Source organism: Polistes canadensis, unplaced genomic scaffold (assembly GCF_001313835.1).
Source record: "Polistes canadensis isolate GaletaPanama2010 unplaced genomic scaffold, ASM131383v1 scaffold_78, whole genome shotgun sequence".
NCBI lineage: Eukaryota > Metazoa > Arthropoda > Insecta > Hymenoptera > Vespidae > Polistes > Polistes canadensis.
In genome coordinates, this window is record NW_014569625.1 from 109,430 (window position 1) to 130,114 (window position 20,685).

Genomic DNA, 20,685 nt, shown 5'->3' on the forward strand with positions numbered 1-20,685 from the left:
AACAAAATAATATTATATGATAGAAAGTAATATTACTAGCATATAACACAATATCAAATAATATAAAAATGACATAAAATCAATATTTTTACTTGTTTTCATACGCAAGCAAAATGACTGCAATTTTTGTCACTTGGAACAGATGTTTTTTTCATTAAAATAAAATCCCAAGAGTCACTCAGGATTTAAAGTGACGACGAGCAGCGGTGACGATGCACATGTGATGATGTCACACCTATAGAAATACTAAATTGTTTTGATTGTTACACATTGTACGCTGTTACTTTCATCACCGATGTATGTGACAGTTAGATATAAAATAAACAAAAGATGCAAAATTTAACAAAAATTCCGAATCGATATTATTTAATACCACGCAAAATAATAAACTTCTCCTCGAGATATGACATTCTATGTGAACATGGAATTAATAATATTTTTAACCTTAAATGTATTCATGCGAATGGGAATATTATTAAATTGAGAAGATCTGTTTTAAAACAATATCGTGTAAGTATCGCTATGGTGTTTTCTATTAGACAATAAAATATTATAATAATGAAATGTTACTTTTACTTTTAGGTACTAAATAAAATAAATACAAAATGTCGCATCCCAGAATCATCATTTTTAAATAATCAATGTAATTTGTTAAGATTTCAATGCTCTAGAAATTTTAGTACAAGTTCTAAGCGTAATGAAAAAAAAGATGGTGATGATAATAAATCATCAAAAAATAATGACTCAGATCCTGTAAAGCATATAGTAGTAACTTTACTAAAAGTTGGCCTGATGGTAGGATTTGTCATTTTTATGGGAAAATATACACTAATTCCATCGCCAGACGTAAGCATTCAAATATTACCTACTAAAAATCTACTAAAAACGTGTAATTTATAGAAAATATATATCTTATTTTCATATAAATTTAAATAGACCATAAATAATACTTCCTGGCACGAATTTGTACATGAAATGTTAGAGAAAGGAGAAGTGGAAGAGCTTGTAGTGGATCCGACAAATAAACTCGTAAGAATACAACTTTACCCAGGAGCAATTATTAAAGGACAAAGAGTACCCTTCCGTATATATACTATGTATATTCCAGAGATTGAACGAATAGAAGAAAAATTAAGGAAAGAAGAACAAAAGCTGGGTATAAAGAAAGGTAAGATATATAAATTAATTATTCATTTATATATCAATTTCAATGTTGTTAACATACTTGATACTGTAATTTATTGTGAACTAATATTAATTTGATATATTCTTTTAAGAAAATGAAATATCAGTGATTTATAATAGAAATTCCGAGCCGATGTTACAATTATTGAGACTCCTTAGTATTGTTCTCCTTGCGTATACGCTTTTTAGTAGAGCGTCAGTTTCTCTCAACATTAAACCATTTTTAAGTAAATTGAAAAGTGCAAAATTTACATTAGTCGAACCATCAATGAAACATGGTAAAGGTGTACGCTTTGAGGATGTTGCGGGACTAAAAGAAGCTAAAATAGAAGTTATGGAATTTGTAGATTATTTAAAACAACCTCAACGATATCAAGTTCTTGGAGCTAAAGTACCTAAAGGTAAATATTTATATATAATATAATAATGTAATGTGTGTGTTTGCACACATGATTGAGATTATTTTTTTCCAGGTGCTTTATTATTAGGACCACCAGGCTGTGGTAAAACATTATTAGCAAAAGCAGTTGCAACAGAGGCAAATGTACCATTTTTATCTATGAATGGATCTGAATTTATTGAAGTACTTGGTGGATTAGGTGCTGCACGTGTCAGAGATTTATTTAAAGAAGGGAAAAAAAGGTATAACTTATACAACATTTCATATACAATTTTGTATATGCAAACAAGTGAATACTACACAAAAAGGAACATTATCATTCATTCTGAAAGATTGTTAAACTATACAAGTTTTATATTATATAATATTTACCCATATTTTCATGATAAAATAATATTCTTTAATATTTTTACAGAGCACCCAGTATTATATACATTGATGAAATTGATGCAATTGGTAAACAGCGTTCAGAATCTTCGGTTAATTTTACTGGCGATGAATCCGAACGTACTCTGAATCAGCTTTTAGTAGAAATGGATGGAATGATACCAACAGAGAATGTCATTGTTCTAGCATCCACCAATAGGGCTGAAATTCTAGACAAAGCGTTACTTAGACCTGGTAGATTTGATAGGCATATTTTAATAGATTTACCTACAATGGCAGAAAGAAAACAAATTTTTGAATATCATTTAAAAAAACTTGTTGTGCAACTAGATACGGATAAATATTCTCAGTATTTATCATTTCTGACACCTGGGTTTACCGGTATGTAATCTATTCTTACATATTTAACGGACCATTAATGGTTAATGTATAGCGATATATTCTTTTGTAATCATTTACCTACTAAATGTACGCATAATAAACTTACAGGTGCTGATATTGCAAATGTATGTAATGAAGCTGCATTGTATGCTGCCAGAAACAAAAAAAAAATTGTCGAAAGTTCAGATCTTATGTACGCAATAGATAAGACGATAGGTGGTATAGAGAAAAAAAGTAATACAATAGCACCATCCATGAAACGTGTTGTTGCTTATCATGAAGCTGGGCATGCGTTAATTGGATGGCTATTAAAATATACTAGTGCTTTGCTTAAAGTATCTATTGTACCTAGAACTAATCATAAGTTAGGCTTTGCACAATACACCGAAAGTGAATACAAACTTAAAAGTAAAGAAGAACTCTATGAAACAATGTGCATGATATTAGGTGGTCGTGCAGCAGAAAATGTAATTTTTAATCAAATAACAACTGGAGCCCAAGATGATTTAGAAAAAGTGACAAAACTTGCGTATCTTCAAGTACAAAAGTTTGGGATGTGTCCTGCTTTGGGACTACTGTCTTTTGACGAAAATTATACTAGTCAAGTATATATTTATACATATATTCCAAAATAATTGATTTATTTATCTAAACTCTATATTTCTATAGTATATTCTTATTGTTTATATAGGAAACTAAGAAACCATACAGTAAACAATTAGGAAATCTAATGGATGCTGAAGCACGAAAATTAATAACAAAAGCATATGAAGGAGCACAAAAAATATTAACTGATAATAGAGACAAATTAGAAAAAGTATGATTCTCATAAATCACTTCTTATTAATGTAAATTATGACATGTAATAACAAAATTTATTTTATAATTGTTTAGATAGCTCAAGCTTTGTTAGAAAAGGAAACATTAACTTATGATGACATAGAAAAGTTAATTGGTCCACCACCATTTGGTAAAAAAGGGCTTATTGATATAGCCGAATTAATCAAATCTAATCCAAACATCGAATCACATACTGTAAATCCAGTAACAACATGAATTAAACATTAATTAAGCATTAAACGTTAGTAATATTCATATATGTTTAGTAAATTATAATAAAATTGATAAATGATTAATGCTGTTTTTCATTATGTCATAATCTAAGGAACTATTTAACATTTGTACAAGTATCTTTTAGTTTTCATTATAAAGTAAAAGGAATAATTATATATTTCTATAAATGATTACATTTTTCTAATTATTATCAGTTTGTGATTCATATTCACATACATAAATTTGAACCTACATCTCGTACAATTTTAAAAACTTAAAAAATGATTACATATAATAAAACAATGTATTATAGGGTATAATCATTCTGTTAATAATACATTATAAATTTGTCATCGCAGTTTTATCTGTTTTCAATCCATAAAAAATATAAATACACGTTGAATTTGTACAATACATGTACATGCACTATATATTATTTGAGTAATTAAAATATACCTCATATAAAATTAAAATCACATGATCTTGTACTTTTAATAAATTTACTTTATCTAATAACGAATTAGAATAATGTATTTATTAACAAACAAAAACCGTGCAAATGCGTGTACAGAATTACTGATTTTTTAATGTTTTCTATTCAATCATTATGATGTTAAATTAAATAAAACATTTCTTTTCCCCATGTCATATTCAAGACCCCAGTAATATGATCTATTGTTAAGATATTTATTTCACCAATCGTTAATTTCTAAATTGTAAATAATAATAGAGTAATTAACGATTAGTATGAAATAGCGATATATATATATATATATATTAAATTTATATTTATATATATTTAATGAGAGAAACCCCTTCACATAAATACACACGCCCCCACGCATATATAGATTTTGTTTTATGATTAAAATTTTGGTATATGGCAATACCATGCATACTTAACTATATACATAGTATCTTCGTTAAAATTAACCTAAAAAATATTTGTTGTATCAATTAGTAATTTATATCCATAACATATAGTCCATTTTATTATTTTTCTGTTGTCGACTGTAATTAATATCTACGAATGAAAGTTAATTGTAAGAAAAAACATTTCGTGGAAAAANAAAAAGAATATTATTATTTAAATATAAATTTATATATAATCTATTAAATATTTCATATTTTCAATGTTTACACAATTGCTGTAAATAATTAACCATCAATGATAAAACTAGGGTCTTTAAAGACGAAGGTATAATTATACATTTCGAATGAAAATAAATAGATTCAATGAAAATATGTTATTCATATTAACCCGTTTGCATCTCTGCTAAATGTAATAATTCGCAAACGTTGACCGTTACTAATAATATCCGGTAATAACCGGATACAATCTACACGCAGTTTGCAAGCGATACGTACGAAAATTTATAGCTGTTAATGCATTGTCAGCAAATGTTATCCCTTGAAAACTTAATTCTATTATATTAATTAAAGCAATAACATCCGTATATCCCATTTATGAATTAGTCCATTCGCTGTAAGGAAAATAAAACATGCTTTGTCCTAACTAAAGTTTTTCTTCAAATAAAACAACGAAATTTTTAAAAATAAAGATATAGTTTTTTAGCGGCATTTACAATGATTTGAAGAAAAATAAAACCTATGAGATACCTCGTAATTGGCAGTGAATGGACTAGTAATCTATTTAGAGCTCAGAAGCAAATGGGACAAAGTATTTTATAAATGCGAGGAAGAACGGTAACGATATACTATGATAGTATTTTTTGTCTTTGTTCATATATAAACAATATATTCGAATCAGGGTACCAGTGACAGTAAAGCGTCTATACAATTGGCGCTGTAAATACTAGGAACAATTACTTATCGTTGGCTCGAAGTTATTAACCGATAAGGACAATTTTGATTTGTGCTTCATATTAGTCCTCAAGTATATCTTCTTCGAGAGTCTATCACATTTAAACATATACGTATGTTACTTATTATTCCTTTATAATCAAGTCTTTAAAAGTGGAGTTAAGTTTTCGCTCTGACTGTGTTCCATTCCAATAGACATTTCCACAATGTTCACAGATATAAAATAATTGTATACTCCTCGGTATTTGGAATGGAAATTTATTAATTTGTACTCGAATATTATATCTGGTTGTACACGTTTCCATATTTATAGTATTTGTACTAAGAATCCATCTACGCTCACGATTTTGTTTACTATATTTGTCATTACCACTAACTTTATCGGTCTTGTTAATATCATGTACTTGCTTTTTATTTGCAGGCAAAAATTGATCAAAGTTGACACAATGATTTTCTTGCTTAATTATTTTCATATAACTGAAAATATCAAAATAATTCTTTTATGATCGAAATTCAATCATTATTAGAATGCATTTTAGAATATTTAGAAAAACCTTAAATTTATTAATAAACAATGATAAACGTTTACTTTTATTAACTTTTATACAAACCTTTCAACAAGTTTTTGAAACAAGGCTTTCGGAACTTCAACGAATTCATCATAATTGCAAATTTGACATCGACTGAATATATCCCTTTGTGTAACAATCACAGAAAAATGGTTTAACACTTCACGCAATTGCTCATTAGGTTTAGTTGAAATAACTTTATAACAATGCGCTAATGGTAAATATTGCTTGCGCTACAAAATATTAATAATTAAACTTTAAATATTATAAACTGGAAAAAATAGTTCAATCATTTACATAAGATCTTACCCTTTGTGTTAGTAAAATTCTATTTTCTTTCGCTGCTAATGTAGCAGTTTGTTTACCCCCTTTATCAAATACATTATATAAACAATCACATCCACACATACGTAATTTTTTTACTAAACCACCCAACATTGAATCACATGCAACGCGCCAGTTATGTGCTGCTATAGGATTTTGTGGATTTACGATAGATTGATTTGGTGGATATACCAGAGATTGATCTTGTGAATATACTATTAAAGGTAGTTTTCGTTTACTTTTTTGCAGATTGAAATTTCTACGTATTGGAACATAATGATGCGTTTGTTGAACTTTCTTAGATTGTTTAGAATTACCATCATTTTGACAATTTTCTTTTTTGTTAGGGAGAGGAGCTGATTCCAGTTTTTGTTTTAACTATAAACAATACAAACATATAATTCTATTATATTATTAATACTTAAAAAATAATAAATAAGTAAATATTTTTGCTTTTATATGCATACTTTATTTAAACATTTTTTAGGAGATTTTTTGGAATTTGTATTTGGAATGTGCTGTATCTCTGTACAAATATCATGAAATGGTATGTCTTCTATTATACATTTTTCGGCCAAAGTTTCATATATTTCCAAGAGACAATATGCATCCAATGCTGTCATTAAATAAATTTTATATTATTATATAATTTAACAGGTATTGTGTGATTTAAAAAATCAATATAAAAAGATGTGTGTGTGTGTGTGTGTGTGTAGAAGAAGAATTAGTAGAATTACTAACCAGCATATATTATTTGACTTTCCCTTAGTGGCCGTTGCTCCCAGTTAGAAAATTGATCTGATTTATTCAACTTTGCTCCAAGACATACTTCTACTAACTTGCTTAAACTTTCACTCGTAAACTTTTCATCACCTTTATAAGGAAATTCGAACTTGTATTTATTTACAAGCTTTCTCCACAAAAATAATATATCTAGATAACCTTGTCCATTAACTTTACTTGAAATAGTTGGCAGACAATCGCGTATCATTGATATATCGTTAGCTATTCCAAAACCTACAATAAAAATACATATTATATTGGACAGTTTATAGAAGGTATCCTATAAACAATGGTACAAACGAGTAGGAGGTAATTCTACGTGAAAAATTAAGTCTAAAATATAGAGTACAATTTTTTGTGTACTCTAATAATAAAATAAGAATTAATATTCTTACCAAGTTTTAAGATATGTTTATTTTCGAATAACAATAAATTGAATTCTGTCCAAAGTTGATCAAGGTTGTTTCCTATACTAATAACATCTATTATATATGCATTTTTCTCTGTTGCTATTTGTATTAGAGCCAATTGAGTCTTTTTAATACCTAAGAAAATATTTTTTTAAAAACTAGCTTAGAATTTCAATGTTTGTTTATGTCTAAAAACAGAAAGTGCATTTATATACCAAAAGTTGGTTTCCACTCAGAATCAATACCAACAATATTAATTCCTCTTAAACCATTATTAAGAAATTCTTGAAACTTTCTTGGATTATCTATAAGTTTAATTGCGTCTCTAGGTAATTTTAAAGTATGATAAACTGCTGAACTGTCTTCGCAATCTACCTCTTTGCTAGTAGAAGCACCCTCATTTATATCTACAAATGAAAAAGACGTGAGACGTAATAGATGAAGAAGTGTAATCTTAATTAATTATATAATAATATTAGGTTGACTAATAAGTAATGTCGTCTGGAAATCATACTAAGTTTATGCAAATGGTTCGCAATGCTAGACTTTGATATTCCTAATATTCCCGCATTCTGTCATGTGATATAATGTGGAATATTATAAATTAAAGTAAAGATTTGATAGTTATCAATCTCGATAGGTCTGCTATAACGTTTATTATTGGTAAAACTAAAATCTCTAGACATCAGAAATCTTCTTTGCTATTTACATTGTAGTTTTTCCTTTACGAAAATAAAAAAAGCATAATCGCATGAAAATACACCAAGTTCATCAAACATCTCATCTTCAAATTCAAATAAATATTACAAAATTTGACTAAAAACAATGAACTCTATTTTAAATCACACATTGGAATCTTAGCTTTCAGACTATACAATATCATTTATTGGCCAACCCAATATTATAATTCTAAATACTTTACCATCAGAATGGTTATTTGCGTGTAAACAAATATCCCATGACCATTTCACTTTAGGAATATTAAATGTTTTAGCCCAGTATAAGCTTTCTTTAATTTCACCTAACCAGGATAATAATTTGACACATTCTAATTGCAACTCTTCGTCATTTCCTACTGCTTCCTTTATCATTTCTCTCCAACTTTCAGTATCTAAATATTAACCAAATATATAACATATACATATACGTATGTTGTAACGAATTTCAGAAAATTATATTTACGATTTAATAAAATAAAAAATGAAAAAAATAAACTTACTTAAGCTTTTATCATCGAACCGTTTATGAATGAGAAATTGTAATGCACCTTTATTCCGTCTTCGATTTAAGTTTGGACACAATTCTGGTGAAATATTATAAAGCTTAACAAAACGCGCTATTAATTTTGTTAGTGGTCGCATTTGTATTGTTTCAATTTTTACATCAGGTATATCATTTTCTCTGCAATTAATTATATATTGAATACCAAATCATATATAAGTATATGTACACTAATTAATAATATTTCTACTAATCCTATCATATAAAAAAATATGATTATGTTCTACAAATATTCATAAGTTTTTAAAATGTAATATATGTCCAATAACATATTTAATAGCTTATACTAAAGAACTTGAAAATCAACGACTGTGAGCTACATGCAATTCTCAATTCATATAAATATTGTTTTAGAACACAATATTGTTACTAAGATTACAAATTGACAACTATGTTAATCTAAGCAACCAAAATTTGTGTTTACTAAAGATATAAAAATTTAAGACATGCATCCATATTTTTCGCTATGTGAAAAAGAATGAAAGAAGCCCTCTCTGCTGACATAAAATTGATAGATATTACTCTATATAAAAATGATATAAACTTACTGAATATATTGATCTAATTTATTATCCATATTTTTTCCTAGGGCAACTAAATTATCCAAAAACGATATCAATATTTTCTGTATATTTGGATATTCAAATAAAAAATCTTCTACAATTGCTAACTTATTTTGTAAAATAAGAGGCAGTAATAGTACTTCCGGATCAGCATAACATGATTGTAACTTTAACATAGTTATATATTGTGCCGCTTCTTTATACTTTTTCCTATCGATCATACTCTAAAATGATGGATGATATATTTTATTTATAAATCATTAAGTAAAAACCTAGAAATTTTATTTGTAAATCATTTGCATACCTGAATCATTTGTAAAAACAATTCTTTATGTTCAATAAATTCATATATATTTGAGACCATTTTAACAAGTTGCATATTTTTATGAAGATTGAGTAATTTAAAAGCTGCTATCTTCAGATCAGGAACCAAACATTCTTTATAGTTATCCTTTTGAAGTATTAACCAATTTGAAAATTCTTCTATAACTACGATTTAATAGATGCATCAACCTTCTTTTAAAATAAAGATACCAGAAGTAATATATTTTTAAATATATACTTCATTCTTCTTATTAGTAAGATATACATATATATAAATATATATATAAATTAAAAAAAAAATTAAACTTCATTATATATAATATTAACCATTTGAAAAATTGTAATTATACTAAATGCACAAACCTGTAAAGGAAAGAGTCGATCCTGCTTTTGCTTGTTTAAAATCTGGTATATTTACTAGAATCCTCAATGTACTTAAATAAGGATTTGGAGCGGTATCAAAATAATCAAATAATGTTTTGTTAACTCCTTCACATTTTTTCCCTAAAAATGTCCATTTGTCAATGAAAAACAAAATTGATAATAAACATTAGAATTAATTATACATACATAATTTCCACATATGACACAAAGTTTTCAGCCAGATTTGTGTGGCTTCGTCTATAGTTTTGAAGAATAAATCTTCGTCGGAATTTTCTTGACAAGGTACCATGTGAAGGCTTGATCCATTTTTGATGCTTACCATCGCTTGCGCCATGATTCTTGTTCTCCAATATTGCTTCGTGACATGCGTTACGAATTTTTATTTTATGTTTTCAATCTTAATTATCAAGATTTTTTATTAATAGAATACAACTATTTTATTTGAATCCGTTACTTCTGATTGCCACTATTTGAAAAAAGAGGCTTTATCGTGACCTTAATTTATCTTTTCCTTGTTTAATATGTTCAAAAATTGCATAAATCATAAGCTGTTACAGACAGCTTCTTCGCGACTATTGGTAACGTATACTAGGGACTTTGGCCTTAGGAAAACGCAACGTAAAGAAAGTTAGGCTATGTTATTTTGTGTGTGTGTGTGTGTGTTTTTACAAAGAATACAATATTTTTCTTACTAAAAACTTTTCACTCACAATCAATCACATCAAATGTCTGCTTATTATCATCCGTTATTTTAGAATAACTGTCAGTTACACAAACTATATTACTACTTGATTATTACTTTATTCACTTGATCCGTAAATCTTCAATGATTTTAAAAATCTATACTATATTTTCGGACAGAGGAAATTATTTACTTTTACCTCTTTTAAAAAATTGCCGCGCGGTTTGTCACAATAGAAAACCGGAAGTAGTTGCTACAGCTGCGTCCTCTTCTGCTCTTCTCGATGACTTTTAACTCCTTAGGGAAGATTCCAGAATAATGTTCATTGTTTAACAAGCAATAAAATGAATGTCGAAGATCGTCAGAAAATTGATTGGTACTGTGATATCGCAGTACGTAAAATCAATATAATTAATTTGTGGCCTAAGTTAGTAGAAAATAAGATTTTTAACATCGACGATGTCAACATATCCACATGGAAAGTAAGCATTGATCAATTTCTTAAATAAAATTCTGATCAATAAGTTTATATTTTACTTAATTAGATTTTTTTTAACTATTAAACAAAATAACAATTAAAGACATGCCATTAAAAGTAAACTTGTTGTTTATTAATTATTCACAGAAAAATTTTGACAAAGAAGAAACTGTTCAAAATATTTGGTTGACAATTAAAACAAGAGGGCCTTCTGCATTCCAAGATCTACTTCTGAGTTTAAGACAAAGTAATCATGAAGAACTGGCAGATCTGTTAAATAATCATACAGAAAATAGTTTAATCAATAATAGCTCAGAATTAAATAACGACAATTATTATCGGAACATAAAAGATGCTGTGGTGCCTTTACAAATAAAAGTGAAAAAAGGTGATAAATTTTCAAGTAGCCCACATGAAGTGATTAAATGCTATCAAATGAGAAGTAAACCTCGTGGATTGGTTTTAATTATTACAAATATTGATTATAAATCTGATATACTTAAATCTAGAAAATCAGCAATACACGATCAAACAAATCTTAAAAAATTGTTCGAAGAAATGGGATTTTTTGTTGAAACGCATTGTGATTTGACAGGACAGGTGTAGTAATAAATAATAATTTATATGAAGTTATGCATTGTTCTAATTAAATATAATCTAATTTAAAACCTTTTTTAGGAAATTAAAGATTGCGTCACATCATTTTCAAAACGTAAAGAATTACTAAATGTTGATTCGTGCTTTATAATTGTTAGTAGTCATGGCAATGGTCCTGGTAGAAAAGGCGAAGAAGATTGTACAGAAATAGAAGGTGTAGATAATTACACGGATCAAATTCCACATGGGTATACAAAAGTTTTTTGTTCAGACGTTATAAATTGTTTCACATCCGAAGCTTGTCCTTACTTAGCAGGGAAACCAAAAATATTTATTTTTCAATTATGTCGGTATGTATGTTTAATAAAAAGGGTATTTTATTTAGAAGGATATGAAAATAACAATAATTTTTTATTGTTCATTTTTTTTTTTTTTTTAAATTATGTTACTGAAGGGATTATTTTGTAGAGGTAACAAAATACAAACCATAACAACAAGCAAGATAATGCCTAAACGAGTAACTGATTCAACTGAAGATTATATACCTGGAAACAATTCTAACTTCATCTTTAAAAAGAAAGTAATTAGGAATTATTCTGATATGTTAATTGCATATGCTACACTACCAGGACATGTTGCCTTTCGTAATAATATAACTGGTAGTTGGTTTATATTAATATTTTGTGAAGTATTTATGAATCACGCTTGCGAACTTCATATGTGTGACTTATTCACAATAGTAAGTATAACTCTTCAGTAAATCATTTTCGGACATAAGTGTATATTATCATTCAAATATAAATAAATAACTTGAAATTTATTATGTTAATTTATAGGTAGATTCACGACTGAGAAAAGTGACATTAACTGAAGATTATTGTCAAACAATATCGCTTGAATGCAAAGGTTTTCATAAATATTGTTATATCAATCCTGGAGTTTTTGAACAGAAAGAAGAAAAATAACAAAAGTACATAGTATAATATACCAGGATCCAGTATATACCAATTTTACCATTGCTGTTAATGAAGACGGTGACCAAGTTTTACAACCAGTAAAGTTTAAAATATCTTTCTTCTACACTATACATTGATTTTAATTAAAAGCAACTCTTACAATTAATGTGGCTTTTGATTTTGTTCTTCATAGATCGGCGACATGTATGCTGTCATAAGAGATTAAATTATCTGGTAACAAGATGCAGCACCTCTATGCTATGAACTTATTTTATTGAAATATTGCAATATGTACTTCAATGAATGAATAAGGAAAAGAGGTATCATCGAGTAATCTGCAAAACACCTTATGATTTCTCGATGCCAGGGAATAATAGAAAACAATATTTTTTCTATGAAACAGCAAAATTTGGAAGAATTAAAAATTTTTCAAATTTTTCCGTAATATTCTAGTTTGAATCATGTTACAAAATTTGTAATTTTCGATCAAGTAGATATATTCACTACAATGGAAGTGATAGCAATTATTTCGAACATTTATTATAGTAATAAATCTTTTTTTTATTATAGATAATAACTTACATTTTTGATAAACTAACTTATGCATTTATATTTTAATATTAAGTTGTAACATATAAGAAAAGTTACCTGTTACAGTATAATGCTACCTGTAAGAAGCATATATATTTTATACGGATTTTTGAAAGAAAAAGATAAATAAAAAAAAACTTTATATCTATGAAAAATTATTTTAAGTCAATTTATGTTATTATTAGAAATTAGAGTCGCGAAGATAAACGTAAGCTTTTACCTAAATAATTGTTATAATATTAAAAATTTTTGGAAACTGAAAAATTTGGTGCAGTTTATAACGCAAACCTTTAAATATTTCTAATCAAGAAATATATATGACTATATATATAACTTACGCCACTTTCATAATCATCGGTACATATGTTTTATTCAGTGATTACATGTAACTAGCATGTTCTTATGCATGACAAATTTTCAATTATAATTTTAATAAAGAAACTTTGTTACGAGCTTTTATACGTCTTAACTAGCGCAAATAAAATTAAATGAATAAATTGGTATATCCGTAGTTAGGAGTAGAAATAGAACAAACGCACGAATAGAAAGAATTAATAAAACATTTATACACGGAATACTATAGTATAAAGCAGATTGTTAAGTAGAATGAAATGACATGCTTGTTAAACCATTAAATTTGGATGCAATACAGTTCGACAGAAAATGCAATTTCAAAAACATAGTCACGACGTAAAATTCAAACAAGTTCCTTGTGGTGATCAATTTGAGTGCTACTTATGAAAACAAAGTATTCCAATATGTGGAATTTGTTCTCTTCGATTATCTTTGTTCCTTTGAATTTGTTAATTATTTCCCTATCAAATAATGTAAAATCATTTCCAATGAATGACTCTCAAAATGTAAAATCAAATGCAACGGTTCAAACTACTATCAGTTATAGACGTGAGTGTTATAAGAAATATAATATAGATATATTTATGTTTATAGCAAATCTACAACTATTTAAAAATATTCAGTTGACAATTTAATACACTAATCAATCAGAAATACTAATTTTTTCTTTTTATCTTATATATTCTGAAATATTATAAAATATATAATTTGATTTTTATTCAAGTCGATACTTGGTCACAATATGATAATCCCGAGGAAGGTACGCATCATGAGGGTGATATTAAAATATCAAATACTCGAAAAACAATTACAGCATTCAAAGAAAAATTGTGGCCAAATGGGATTGTGTACTACACTCTAGATGAACTTATTGGTAAATTACTTTTGCATCAAGCTATTATTATTTCTTTATAATCTATATGAATAAAATAATGTTTTATTTATTAATACAGCATGTTCTATAACTGGGGTAATACAAGTGATTAGGAAATGATTTTACATGAAAAACGTAAATCAAAAATGTAGAATGCATTTTTTTAGAAATTAAATTAAATGTACGCATACTTGATAAATTTTTAAACCTATTTTTCTTGAAAATAAAGCCTCATAAGAACAAATTTTATTCTATATTTTTGACTTAATTTCTCATTTAAAATTATTCCCTGCTCGCTTTTACCACCAATTACAGGACATACTGTGTAAAAATAATTTTAGACATATTTGTGTTTTACTACAGAAAATAATCCGCAAGCATTATCTGTTCTACAAGAAGCAATGATGATAATAATGGAAAGAACGTGTATTAAATTTCAACGAATTTATCCAGATTCAAATGGGCAATATTCAGTTGAAAGTTGGGTTAATATTATAGGAAACAAGAGAGGATGTTATTCTGATATAGGACGTAATCCACTTAGCGGATCAAGTTTTCTAAACTTAAATATAAATACATGTTTTGATATATTAGGCCATGCTCTTCATGAAATGTTGCATACATTAGGTGCTTATCATGAACATATGAGATCAGATCGTGATGAACACATCAATATTTTATGGGAAAACATTAGAGAAGGTAATTATAATTACAATAAATCTAACCCTGATTTAGACATTGTAAATAATATAAAAATTGTGACATTTAAATAATCAGATGAGTATATGTATTATTTATTTTCTGTTCTCAGGAGCTCAATTTAATTTTAAACTGTTAGATATTAATACAGTAAATTATTATGGATTGCCATATGATTATAGTAGTATAATGCATTATTCAATGACAGCGTTTTCCAAAAATAGGTCTGTAGCAACAATAGCACCCAAGGTATGCAAATTTATATTTTTCACTTTACTATTTCTTTCTTTCGTATTGGTATTAATAATTTTCATACAGATAAATAATGTAGAAATTGGTCAAAGATTAAGATTATCTTACTATGATATAAAAAAAATATTAATAACATATAAATGCAGTTTAATGTATTACGATAAGAATGAAAAATTGTATGAGGAGGAAAATAATGGAATTGCATTCGGTTCTTCAAAACTAAATAATAATACAATTGAAGTACTACGTAAAACAACAGATAATACTGTAGGTACTAATAAAAAAGAAGGAATATTTATAAATTCTACGTCAACTAGTGAACACGAATCATTAAATAAAACAGGTAATGTAAATTCGTCTACCAATCATTCACAATCGGAATATCAATTAAATAGTACTGAATATTACTCTATTAATCCAAATTTTGCTATTGTAAATTATCCAATTTATAATATTTATTATTTTGAATAATCTTATTATAAGAGCATCAAAAATCAGAAAGATTTTTCGAATATTGTATAATTGTAATTTTAATGAATTCTAACATAATATCCTACGTATTCTTTTGATGTGGAATTTATTTCGAATTATTATAAATAAATTAAATGGCATATAACATTATTATAAATACTTATCGATTTTTTGTGTAATATGAATCCTTTTTTGTAAAATCACTGTATTTTGAATGTCCTTCTTCATGCGATGGTCTATCATGATTCCGAGATTTATGTTTTTTCTTTATGTGTTTATCTTTTGATTTATGCTTATGTTTTTTATGAGACTTGTAATCTCTAGAACGAGATCTATGCCTATGTTCACTACGTTTATCTTTTTTTGTTTCCTTCGAATCTGATAAACGGTTTTTGTATTCCTGATATTTTATAGATTCAGAATCATTTTTATCTATTATATTGTCTTGTCGTCGATTATATATTGTATTTGTATGATGGTGTCCATTTTTGTCATTTGGAGAGAAGTGAGTAGATACGGATGGTTTTTCATAATGGTTAGTTGCAATTAATTTCTGTTTCTCTGAATATGTATTTGAGTTTCGTTCAGAAGAGTATGCAGTTCTTGTTATGTCGGCATCCTTTTGTTCCAAAATATATTCTGTATATATTTCCATCTGCTGATTAATAACTTCTCTAATAATTTCTATATGGGATTTTTTATTAGTGTGCACACCTCTGTGTTTAGCTCTACGCCTTTTTAGATTACGCTCTAATATAAGCATTTCTAAATAGGACATTTCTTTGTTATCTTTATCTTGTGGTTTCCTAAATAAATGATAGATAAGGTTTTAGTATTAATGATAAAATTAATGTGTTTATATATCTGTTTATTTTTAAAATCTTACGGTCTATTTATATCGGCAATATCATGACCCATATCAGGTTTAACAGTATGAGCAATCACATATTCGTACAGTGCCTTCCTTTCATCGCTAGTAAAATCTGAGATGAGTCTATCTGATGTACGTGGAATTAAACGCTGATCCGAACCTAGTACGTGTCAAGAAATTCCATTTTTCACAACAGAAAAATTAGATATATATATATAATAGTGATCAATGAAGAAGTATAACAATGTTATTTTATAGAAGATAAAAAATAATTAACCAAACTAGTAAAAAGTAACCCTTTGCACTCTGAGTATTTTCTTCGCGCTTGTAGGTTATTGACTTTAGACACTTTTGAGTAAATACAATTATGACTTGACAATTAAACTCCATGGATACTTTGAAACTAAAACTGAAGGATAAAATTAACAAATAAATCTCAATAGTTTTACAAAAAAAGAATAAGAAGTTCAGAGTACGTGGACAAAATTGATCAAAGTAACAATATTATCTGAATTTTGTTATTACGATTATAAAAGCATAATATTAACATCAATGTTTGGAGTTAAAGTAGAATGCAATGCTTCAGTTATTATAACATTAATGCTGGTAATTTAAGCGCAAAGGGTTAAATTATTATGATAGTGGAAAGTATAATCTATTATCGATATATGTACATTAAGCAAAGGATATGAAAAAGGATATATATATTGAGTCCGTGCCAAGTATAACATTCATAATCTTCTGGAAAAGATTAAACAATTTAAGATACAAAAAAATATTAATCTTTATTTACATCATCTAAGACCAACCTGTTTTCATCTCTGGATTTTGTTCTTTTGCTTGTCGCAAGACTTCTTCTTGTAATTCTTCATCTAGAAAACAGAATATTTCAAACCGTTACTATACAATTATACTTAAATTTATACTTAACCGATATTGAATGTAAGAAATGCTGTTATACTAACCAAATTGGAGACTCGAAGAATTATTTGGTGGTAAAGCTGATTCTGGAAATGGGATATCCAATTTTTGATAACCTTCTGCTTTCCATTGACAGGCAGGTAGATGTGTTTCAAGACATGCTTCTGTAATTCGATGTGATGGATCGTAGGGACATGTTAAAAAATTTGTATTCTAGAGAACATAAAATGCATTACTATTTTGTATTACTTTTATCTTGGAAATGAATTAAATTCAACAATATATATAACAATTTTATGTACATCATTAGATATGCTTTCAACTGTCCATCCTAAAGTAGAAGTTATGTTAGCAATTTCTTGGTTAATATTTTTGGTGAAATCACTTAATTTTAGCAATTGTTTTTTTCTCTCGTCCAACCTGAACTCCAACATTATAAATTATATAAAAATGCAAACACAATCGAAAAGTACCATTCAAACAGACTAACCTAACCTACTGTTGAACTTTGTAATAGTTCTATTACAGAGGACACCCTATTCGCTTGCATTCGCAATTCAAATAAAAAATTGCTGATATTTTATAAAACATTCAATTTTTCAATTTAAACCGAGTAAAATGTATTCGTGGTGAACTCTCCCAATGCTTGGAAACTTAAACAAAATAAAAAATAAGATTGCATTAGATAATATAAATAAAATCAAATGTATGAGTGTTGCGTATGTATGTGTACGAGTTACCCACTCTATGCAGACACATATATATGGTGTCATTCTTCTTTCGACAATTGTTAATTAATTGATAGAAGTGTTTATTATTGTCTAAAAACTCGGAATATATGATCTATGCACTGTCCTCTTCGAAATTTATCGTTGAAATGGGCCTTTGTCTTCTATGTAAAAATACTTTTATTAAATATTGTTTATATGAGACTTTCCGAGAGAGAGAGAGAACGTTGCGTATGTGTAGAAAACGAAAAATACATATAATAAATAAAATTCTAGATTATAACGTTCTGATTTAAATATTGTTATCATTTTTATGTAATTATTTTAACAAAGGTATATTTGTTTTATTGTTCCTGCGCAGTGATGACTTCGAGGGGGTGGGATAAAATTTTCATCTACTAAAATATCAGATTAAAATTATTTAATATTCAAAGTATGTTAATAGTTATTTAATATGTATGCAAATGTATATAAATGATAAAAGTGTCTATTGTTGTTCTTTTACCGTCGAAGTCATATATAGTGTGGCGCTGAAAGAACTTATGGGACAATCTAATAATTACTCTAATGCACTCTCTTTATATTTCAGCTTGTATCAACACATATGTACTGGTTTAAAAATTACATTCTTATTAACATACTTTGAATATTAAATTAATTCGATTTGATATTCTTTCAGATGAAAATTTTTACTCCACTTCCTCGACGTCGTCACTGAACAGGGACATTAAAAAACAAATATACTTTAATTTAAAAAATTACATAAAAATTAAAATATTTGAAAATCAGAACGTTATAATCTTAATTTCTATTTAAGGTACACGTATCTCGTTTATTTTAAAAAAATAACTAATATAGAATTAATTTTTGATTTATTTAATATATAAATTATCATATCAAGCTTGAAGAAAGCCAAATGTACGTGTGACGGCAAGCTTGTGTGCGTATATAAACCGTTAGTAACAATTTGAATTTAAAAGTTACGTGGACTTGTAATTGGTCACGTGACGTATGAAATAATTATTAGCCAATCAGCGCTTTTTGCATATTTTCCTTTTTTCTTTTCATGGTGTCGGTGTAGGAGATCGTGCGGATATTTCATCGTCCTGTTAAATTCAGGTAATTAAAAGATATTTTCTAACGTACACCTTCCTATTATATATCAAACGAAAGCAACAAGCAAGATTTTTATACGTGAGTGTTTTCAAAACGAAATATTAAAAAGTTTGAAAGATATCTGTGAAAATAAAATCATCGGTGTATGTCGGTTTCGCGCCAAATCTAACCAATTTTACTTAACAATATTTCTTCTAATTTCCAGCTTTTTTCATAGTATCGATACTTACTACCATCTCTAATGATGCTCTAATTAATTATTTTTCATAATTATGTATTCAAAGATCGTATTTCGTGTTAAATTTGATTTTTATCACATACACACACATACAGTCATAATACATAAGTTAAGTAGTTCGTACACATACACTCATATATTTGATTTTCTTTATATTGTACTAATGTAATTATATTTTTTACTTCTCTTAGTATAGGTTCTGAGCATTGGAGAGTCCAGAACGAATACATACACTCAGTCTAACAATTGGTGTTACTCTTTTTTATCTTGATATTCATCGAGGTAAGCGTTATTCTTTTTTTAACCTATATAGAAATGTATAGAAAAAGAGAGAACGAGAGTGAGAGAGAGAGATAGAGAGAAAAAGAAATAAAACATTCACCTACAGGCAATTATGAATTGGTGTGTATATTTCCAGGAATTTCTCGAGGTGAAGAAAGACAGTCGAAGACAAAACGAAAACAATCGAACATCGAGGATCGAGCATTCGATAATCCCATGAGATATACACAGAGAGATCTCCATTCCCCCTCCGACCTTCAACGAGTTAAGATTTAACGCGAACGTGACGTATATTAAACTATTGATTAATTTTATTTCTAACCTCATCATTATTGAATTAATCGTTTAAAAAGTTTATTATAGCATTGGACAGTATAACAATTGATACACTTGTTAGGTTATTCTTTATTGAGTTTACTACTACAGTTATTGTCTTCTTCAGACTTCTTTAAAGATTTTTATTAACTGATATTAATAATATTTTATATTTTATATGCAATTTTATACAAGTAGGGAGATTAAGGCAATTTATATTGCCTGAATTTATATTGATTCTTTATGATAGAATATTTTTTAAGGTGTGTGAAATGCCTTCAGGAATGATTAACAGGGAATGTTGTACTATAATATAATCTTTAGTATGTTTCAGCTTTACAGATTGTTTTATTTTATTTTATTTTATTCATCGTCATCCTAAGGGTAGGAAA

The 20,685-nt window shown here is 27.4% G+C and overlaps 5 protein-coding genes across 8 annotated transcripts; 3 read left to right on the forward strand and 2 right to left on the reverse strand.

Annotated features, from left to right (window-relative positions):
- The first annotated feature begins 82 nt into the window (after nt 1-82).
- Nucleotides 83-3,485, forward strand: LOC106786627 (paraplegin). Its single transcript, XM_014748213.1, has 9 exons — nt 83-510; nt 583-846; nt 937-1,168; nt 1,278-1,586; nt 1,659-1,827; nt 2,001-2,353; nt 2,462-2,958; nt 3,045-3,170; nt 3,248-3,485. Exons 1-9 carry the CDS (start codon nt 331-333, stop codon nt 3,407-3,409), a joined length of 2,292 nt encoding a protein of 763 aa, XP_014603699.1. The 5' UTR covers nt 83-330; the 3' UTR covers nt 3,410-3,485.
- A 1,037-nt stretch (nt 3,486-4,522) lies between these two features.
- Nucleotides 4,523-10,462, reverse strand: LOC106786615 (exonuclease mut-7 homolog). Of its 3 annotated transcripts, none has more exons than XM_014748186.1 (13): nt 10,188-10,462; nt 9,848-9,988; nt 9,465-9,649; nt 9,146-9,384; nt 8,536-8,717; nt 8,239-8,427; nt 7,532-7,723; nt 7,302-7,451; nt 6,865-7,140; nt 6,591-6,739; nt 6,109-6,501; nt 5,842-6,032; nt 4,523-5,707 (listed from the first exon to the last, which is right to left on the reverse strand). In XM_014748186.1, the coding sequence occupies exons 3-13, from the start codon at nt 9,537-9,539 to the stop codon at nt 5,356-5,358; spliced, it is 2,388 nt and encodes a 795-aa protein (XP_014603672.1). In that variant the 5' UTR covers nt 9,540-9,649; nt 9,848-9,988; nt 10,188-10,462; the 3' UTR covers nt 4,523-5,355. The 3 variants fall into 3 exon arrangements, with proteins under 3 accessions (XP_014603672.1, XP_014603673.1, XP_014603671.1); XM_014748187.1 differs by having other exon boundaries at nt 9,465-9,676; XM_014748185.1 differs by having other exon boundaries at nt 10,055-10,462.
- Nucleotides 10,463-10,827: 365 nt separating this feature from the next.
- Nucleotides 10,828-13,429, forward strand: LOC106786617 (caspase-2-like). The gene is made up of 6 exons (XM_014748190.1): nt 10,828-11,032; nt 11,176-11,628; nt 11,707-11,975; nt 12,094-12,364; nt 12,462-12,679; nt 12,775-13,429. Exons 1-5 carry the CDS (start codon nt 10,895-10,897, stop codon nt 12,588-12,590), a joined length of 1,260 nt encoding a protein of 419 aa, XP_014603676.1. The 5' UTR covers nt 10,828-10,894; the 3' UTR covers nt 12,591-12,679; nt 12,775-13,429.
- A 197-nt stretch (nt 13,430-13,626) lies between these two features.
- On the forward strand, nt 13,627-15,907 carry LOC106786616 (low choriolytic enzyme-like). Of its 2 annotated transcripts, XM_014748189.1 has the most exons (5): nt 13,627-14,075; nt 14,251-14,400; nt 14,764-15,099; nt 15,212-15,348; nt 15,418-15,907. In XM_014748189.1, exons 1-5 carry the CDS (start codon nt 13,910-13,912, stop codon nt 15,820-15,822), a joined length of 1,194 nt encoding a protein of 397 aa, XP_014603675.1. In that variant the 5' UTR covers nt 13,627-13,909; the 3' UTR covers nt 15,823-15,907. The 2 variants fall into 2 exon arrangements, with proteins under 2 accessions (XP_014603675.1, XP_014603674.1); XM_014748188.1 differs by having other exon boundaries at nt 15,212-15,907.
- Nucleotides 15,907-18,120, reverse strand: LOC106786618 (U11/U12 small nuclear ribonucleoprotein 48 kDa protein-like). Its single transcript, XM_014748191.1, has 5 exons — nt 17,917-18,120; nt 17,659-17,827; nt 17,503-17,565; nt 16,709-16,853; nt 15,907-16,628 (listed from the first exon to the last, which is right to left on the reverse strand). Exons 1-5 carry the CDS (start codon nt 18,046-18,048, stop codon nt 15,983-15,985), a joined length of 1,155 nt encoding a protein of 384 aa, XP_014603677.1. The 5' UTR covers nt 18,049-18,120; the 3' UTR covers nt 15,907-15,982.
- Between the last annotated feature and the right edge of the window lie 2,565 nt (nt 18,121-20,685).

Excerpts from the sequence above, each read along its gene's own strand:
- LOC106786627 (XM_014748213.1), top strand. The coding sequence starts at position 331 with ATGCAAAATTTAACAAAAATTCCGAATCGATATTATTTAATACCACGC. Across the intron at positions 1,828-2,000 it reads TTTAAAGAAGGGAAAAAAAG|AGCACCCAGTATTATATACA; the intron begins GTATAACTTATA and ends ATATTTTTACAG. Across the intron at positions 3,171-3,247 it reads ATAGAGACAAATTAGAAAAA|ATAGCTCAAGCTTTGTTAGA; the intron begins GTATGATTCTCA and ends ATAATTGTTTAG.
- LOC106786615 (XM_014748185.1), bottom strand. The coding sequence starts at position 10,202 with ATGGCGCAAGCGATGGTAAGCATCAAAAATGGATCAAGCCTTCACATG. Across the intron at positions 9,650-9,847 it reads ATCGACTCTTTCCTTTACAG|TTATAGAAGAATTTTCAAAT; the intron begins GTTTGTGCATTT and ends ATTAAATCGTAG. Across the intron at positions 7,141-7,301 it reads TAAACATATCTTAAAACTTG|GTTTTGGAATAGCTAACGAT; the intron begins GTAAGAATATTA and ends TTTTTATTGTAG.
- LOC106786617 (XM_014748190.1), top strand. The coding sequence starts at position 10,895 with ATGAATGTCGAAGATCGTCAGAAAATTGATTGGTACTGTGATATCGCA. Across the intron at positions 11,033-11,175 it reads TCAACATATCCACATGGAAA|AAAAATTTTGACAAAGAAGA; the intron begins GTAAGCATTGAT and ends AATTATTCACAG. Across the intron at positions 12,365-12,461 it reads TGTGTGACTTATTCACAATA|GTAGATTCACGACTGAGAAA; the intron begins GTAAGTATAACT and ends GTTAATTTATAG.
- LOC106786616 (XM_014748188.1), top strand. The coding sequence starts at position 13,910 with ATGAAAACAAAGTATTCCAATATGTGGAATTTGTTCTCTTCGATTATC. Across the intron at positions 14,401-14,763 it reads CACTCTAGATGAACTTATTG|AAAATAATCCGCAAGCATTA; the intron begins GTAAATTACTTT and ends GTTTTACTACAG. Across the intron at positions 15,100-15,211 it reads ATGGGAAAACATTAGAGAAG|GAGCTCAATTTAATTTTAAA; the intron begins GTAATTATAATT and ends TTCTGTTCTCAG.
- LOC106786618 (XM_014748191.1), bottom strand. The coding sequence starts at position 18,048 with ATGTTGGAGTTCAGGTTGGACGAGAGAAAAAAACAATTGCTAAAATTA. Across the intron at positions 17,566-17,658 it reads TTCTTCGAGTCTCCAATTTG|ATGAAGAATTACAAGAAGAA; the intron begins GTTAGTATAACA and ends TCTGTTTTCTAG. Across the intron at positions 16,629-16,708 it reads ATTGCCGATATAAATAGACC|GAAACCACAAGATAAAGATA; the intron begins GTAAGATTTTAA and ends TCATTTATTTAG.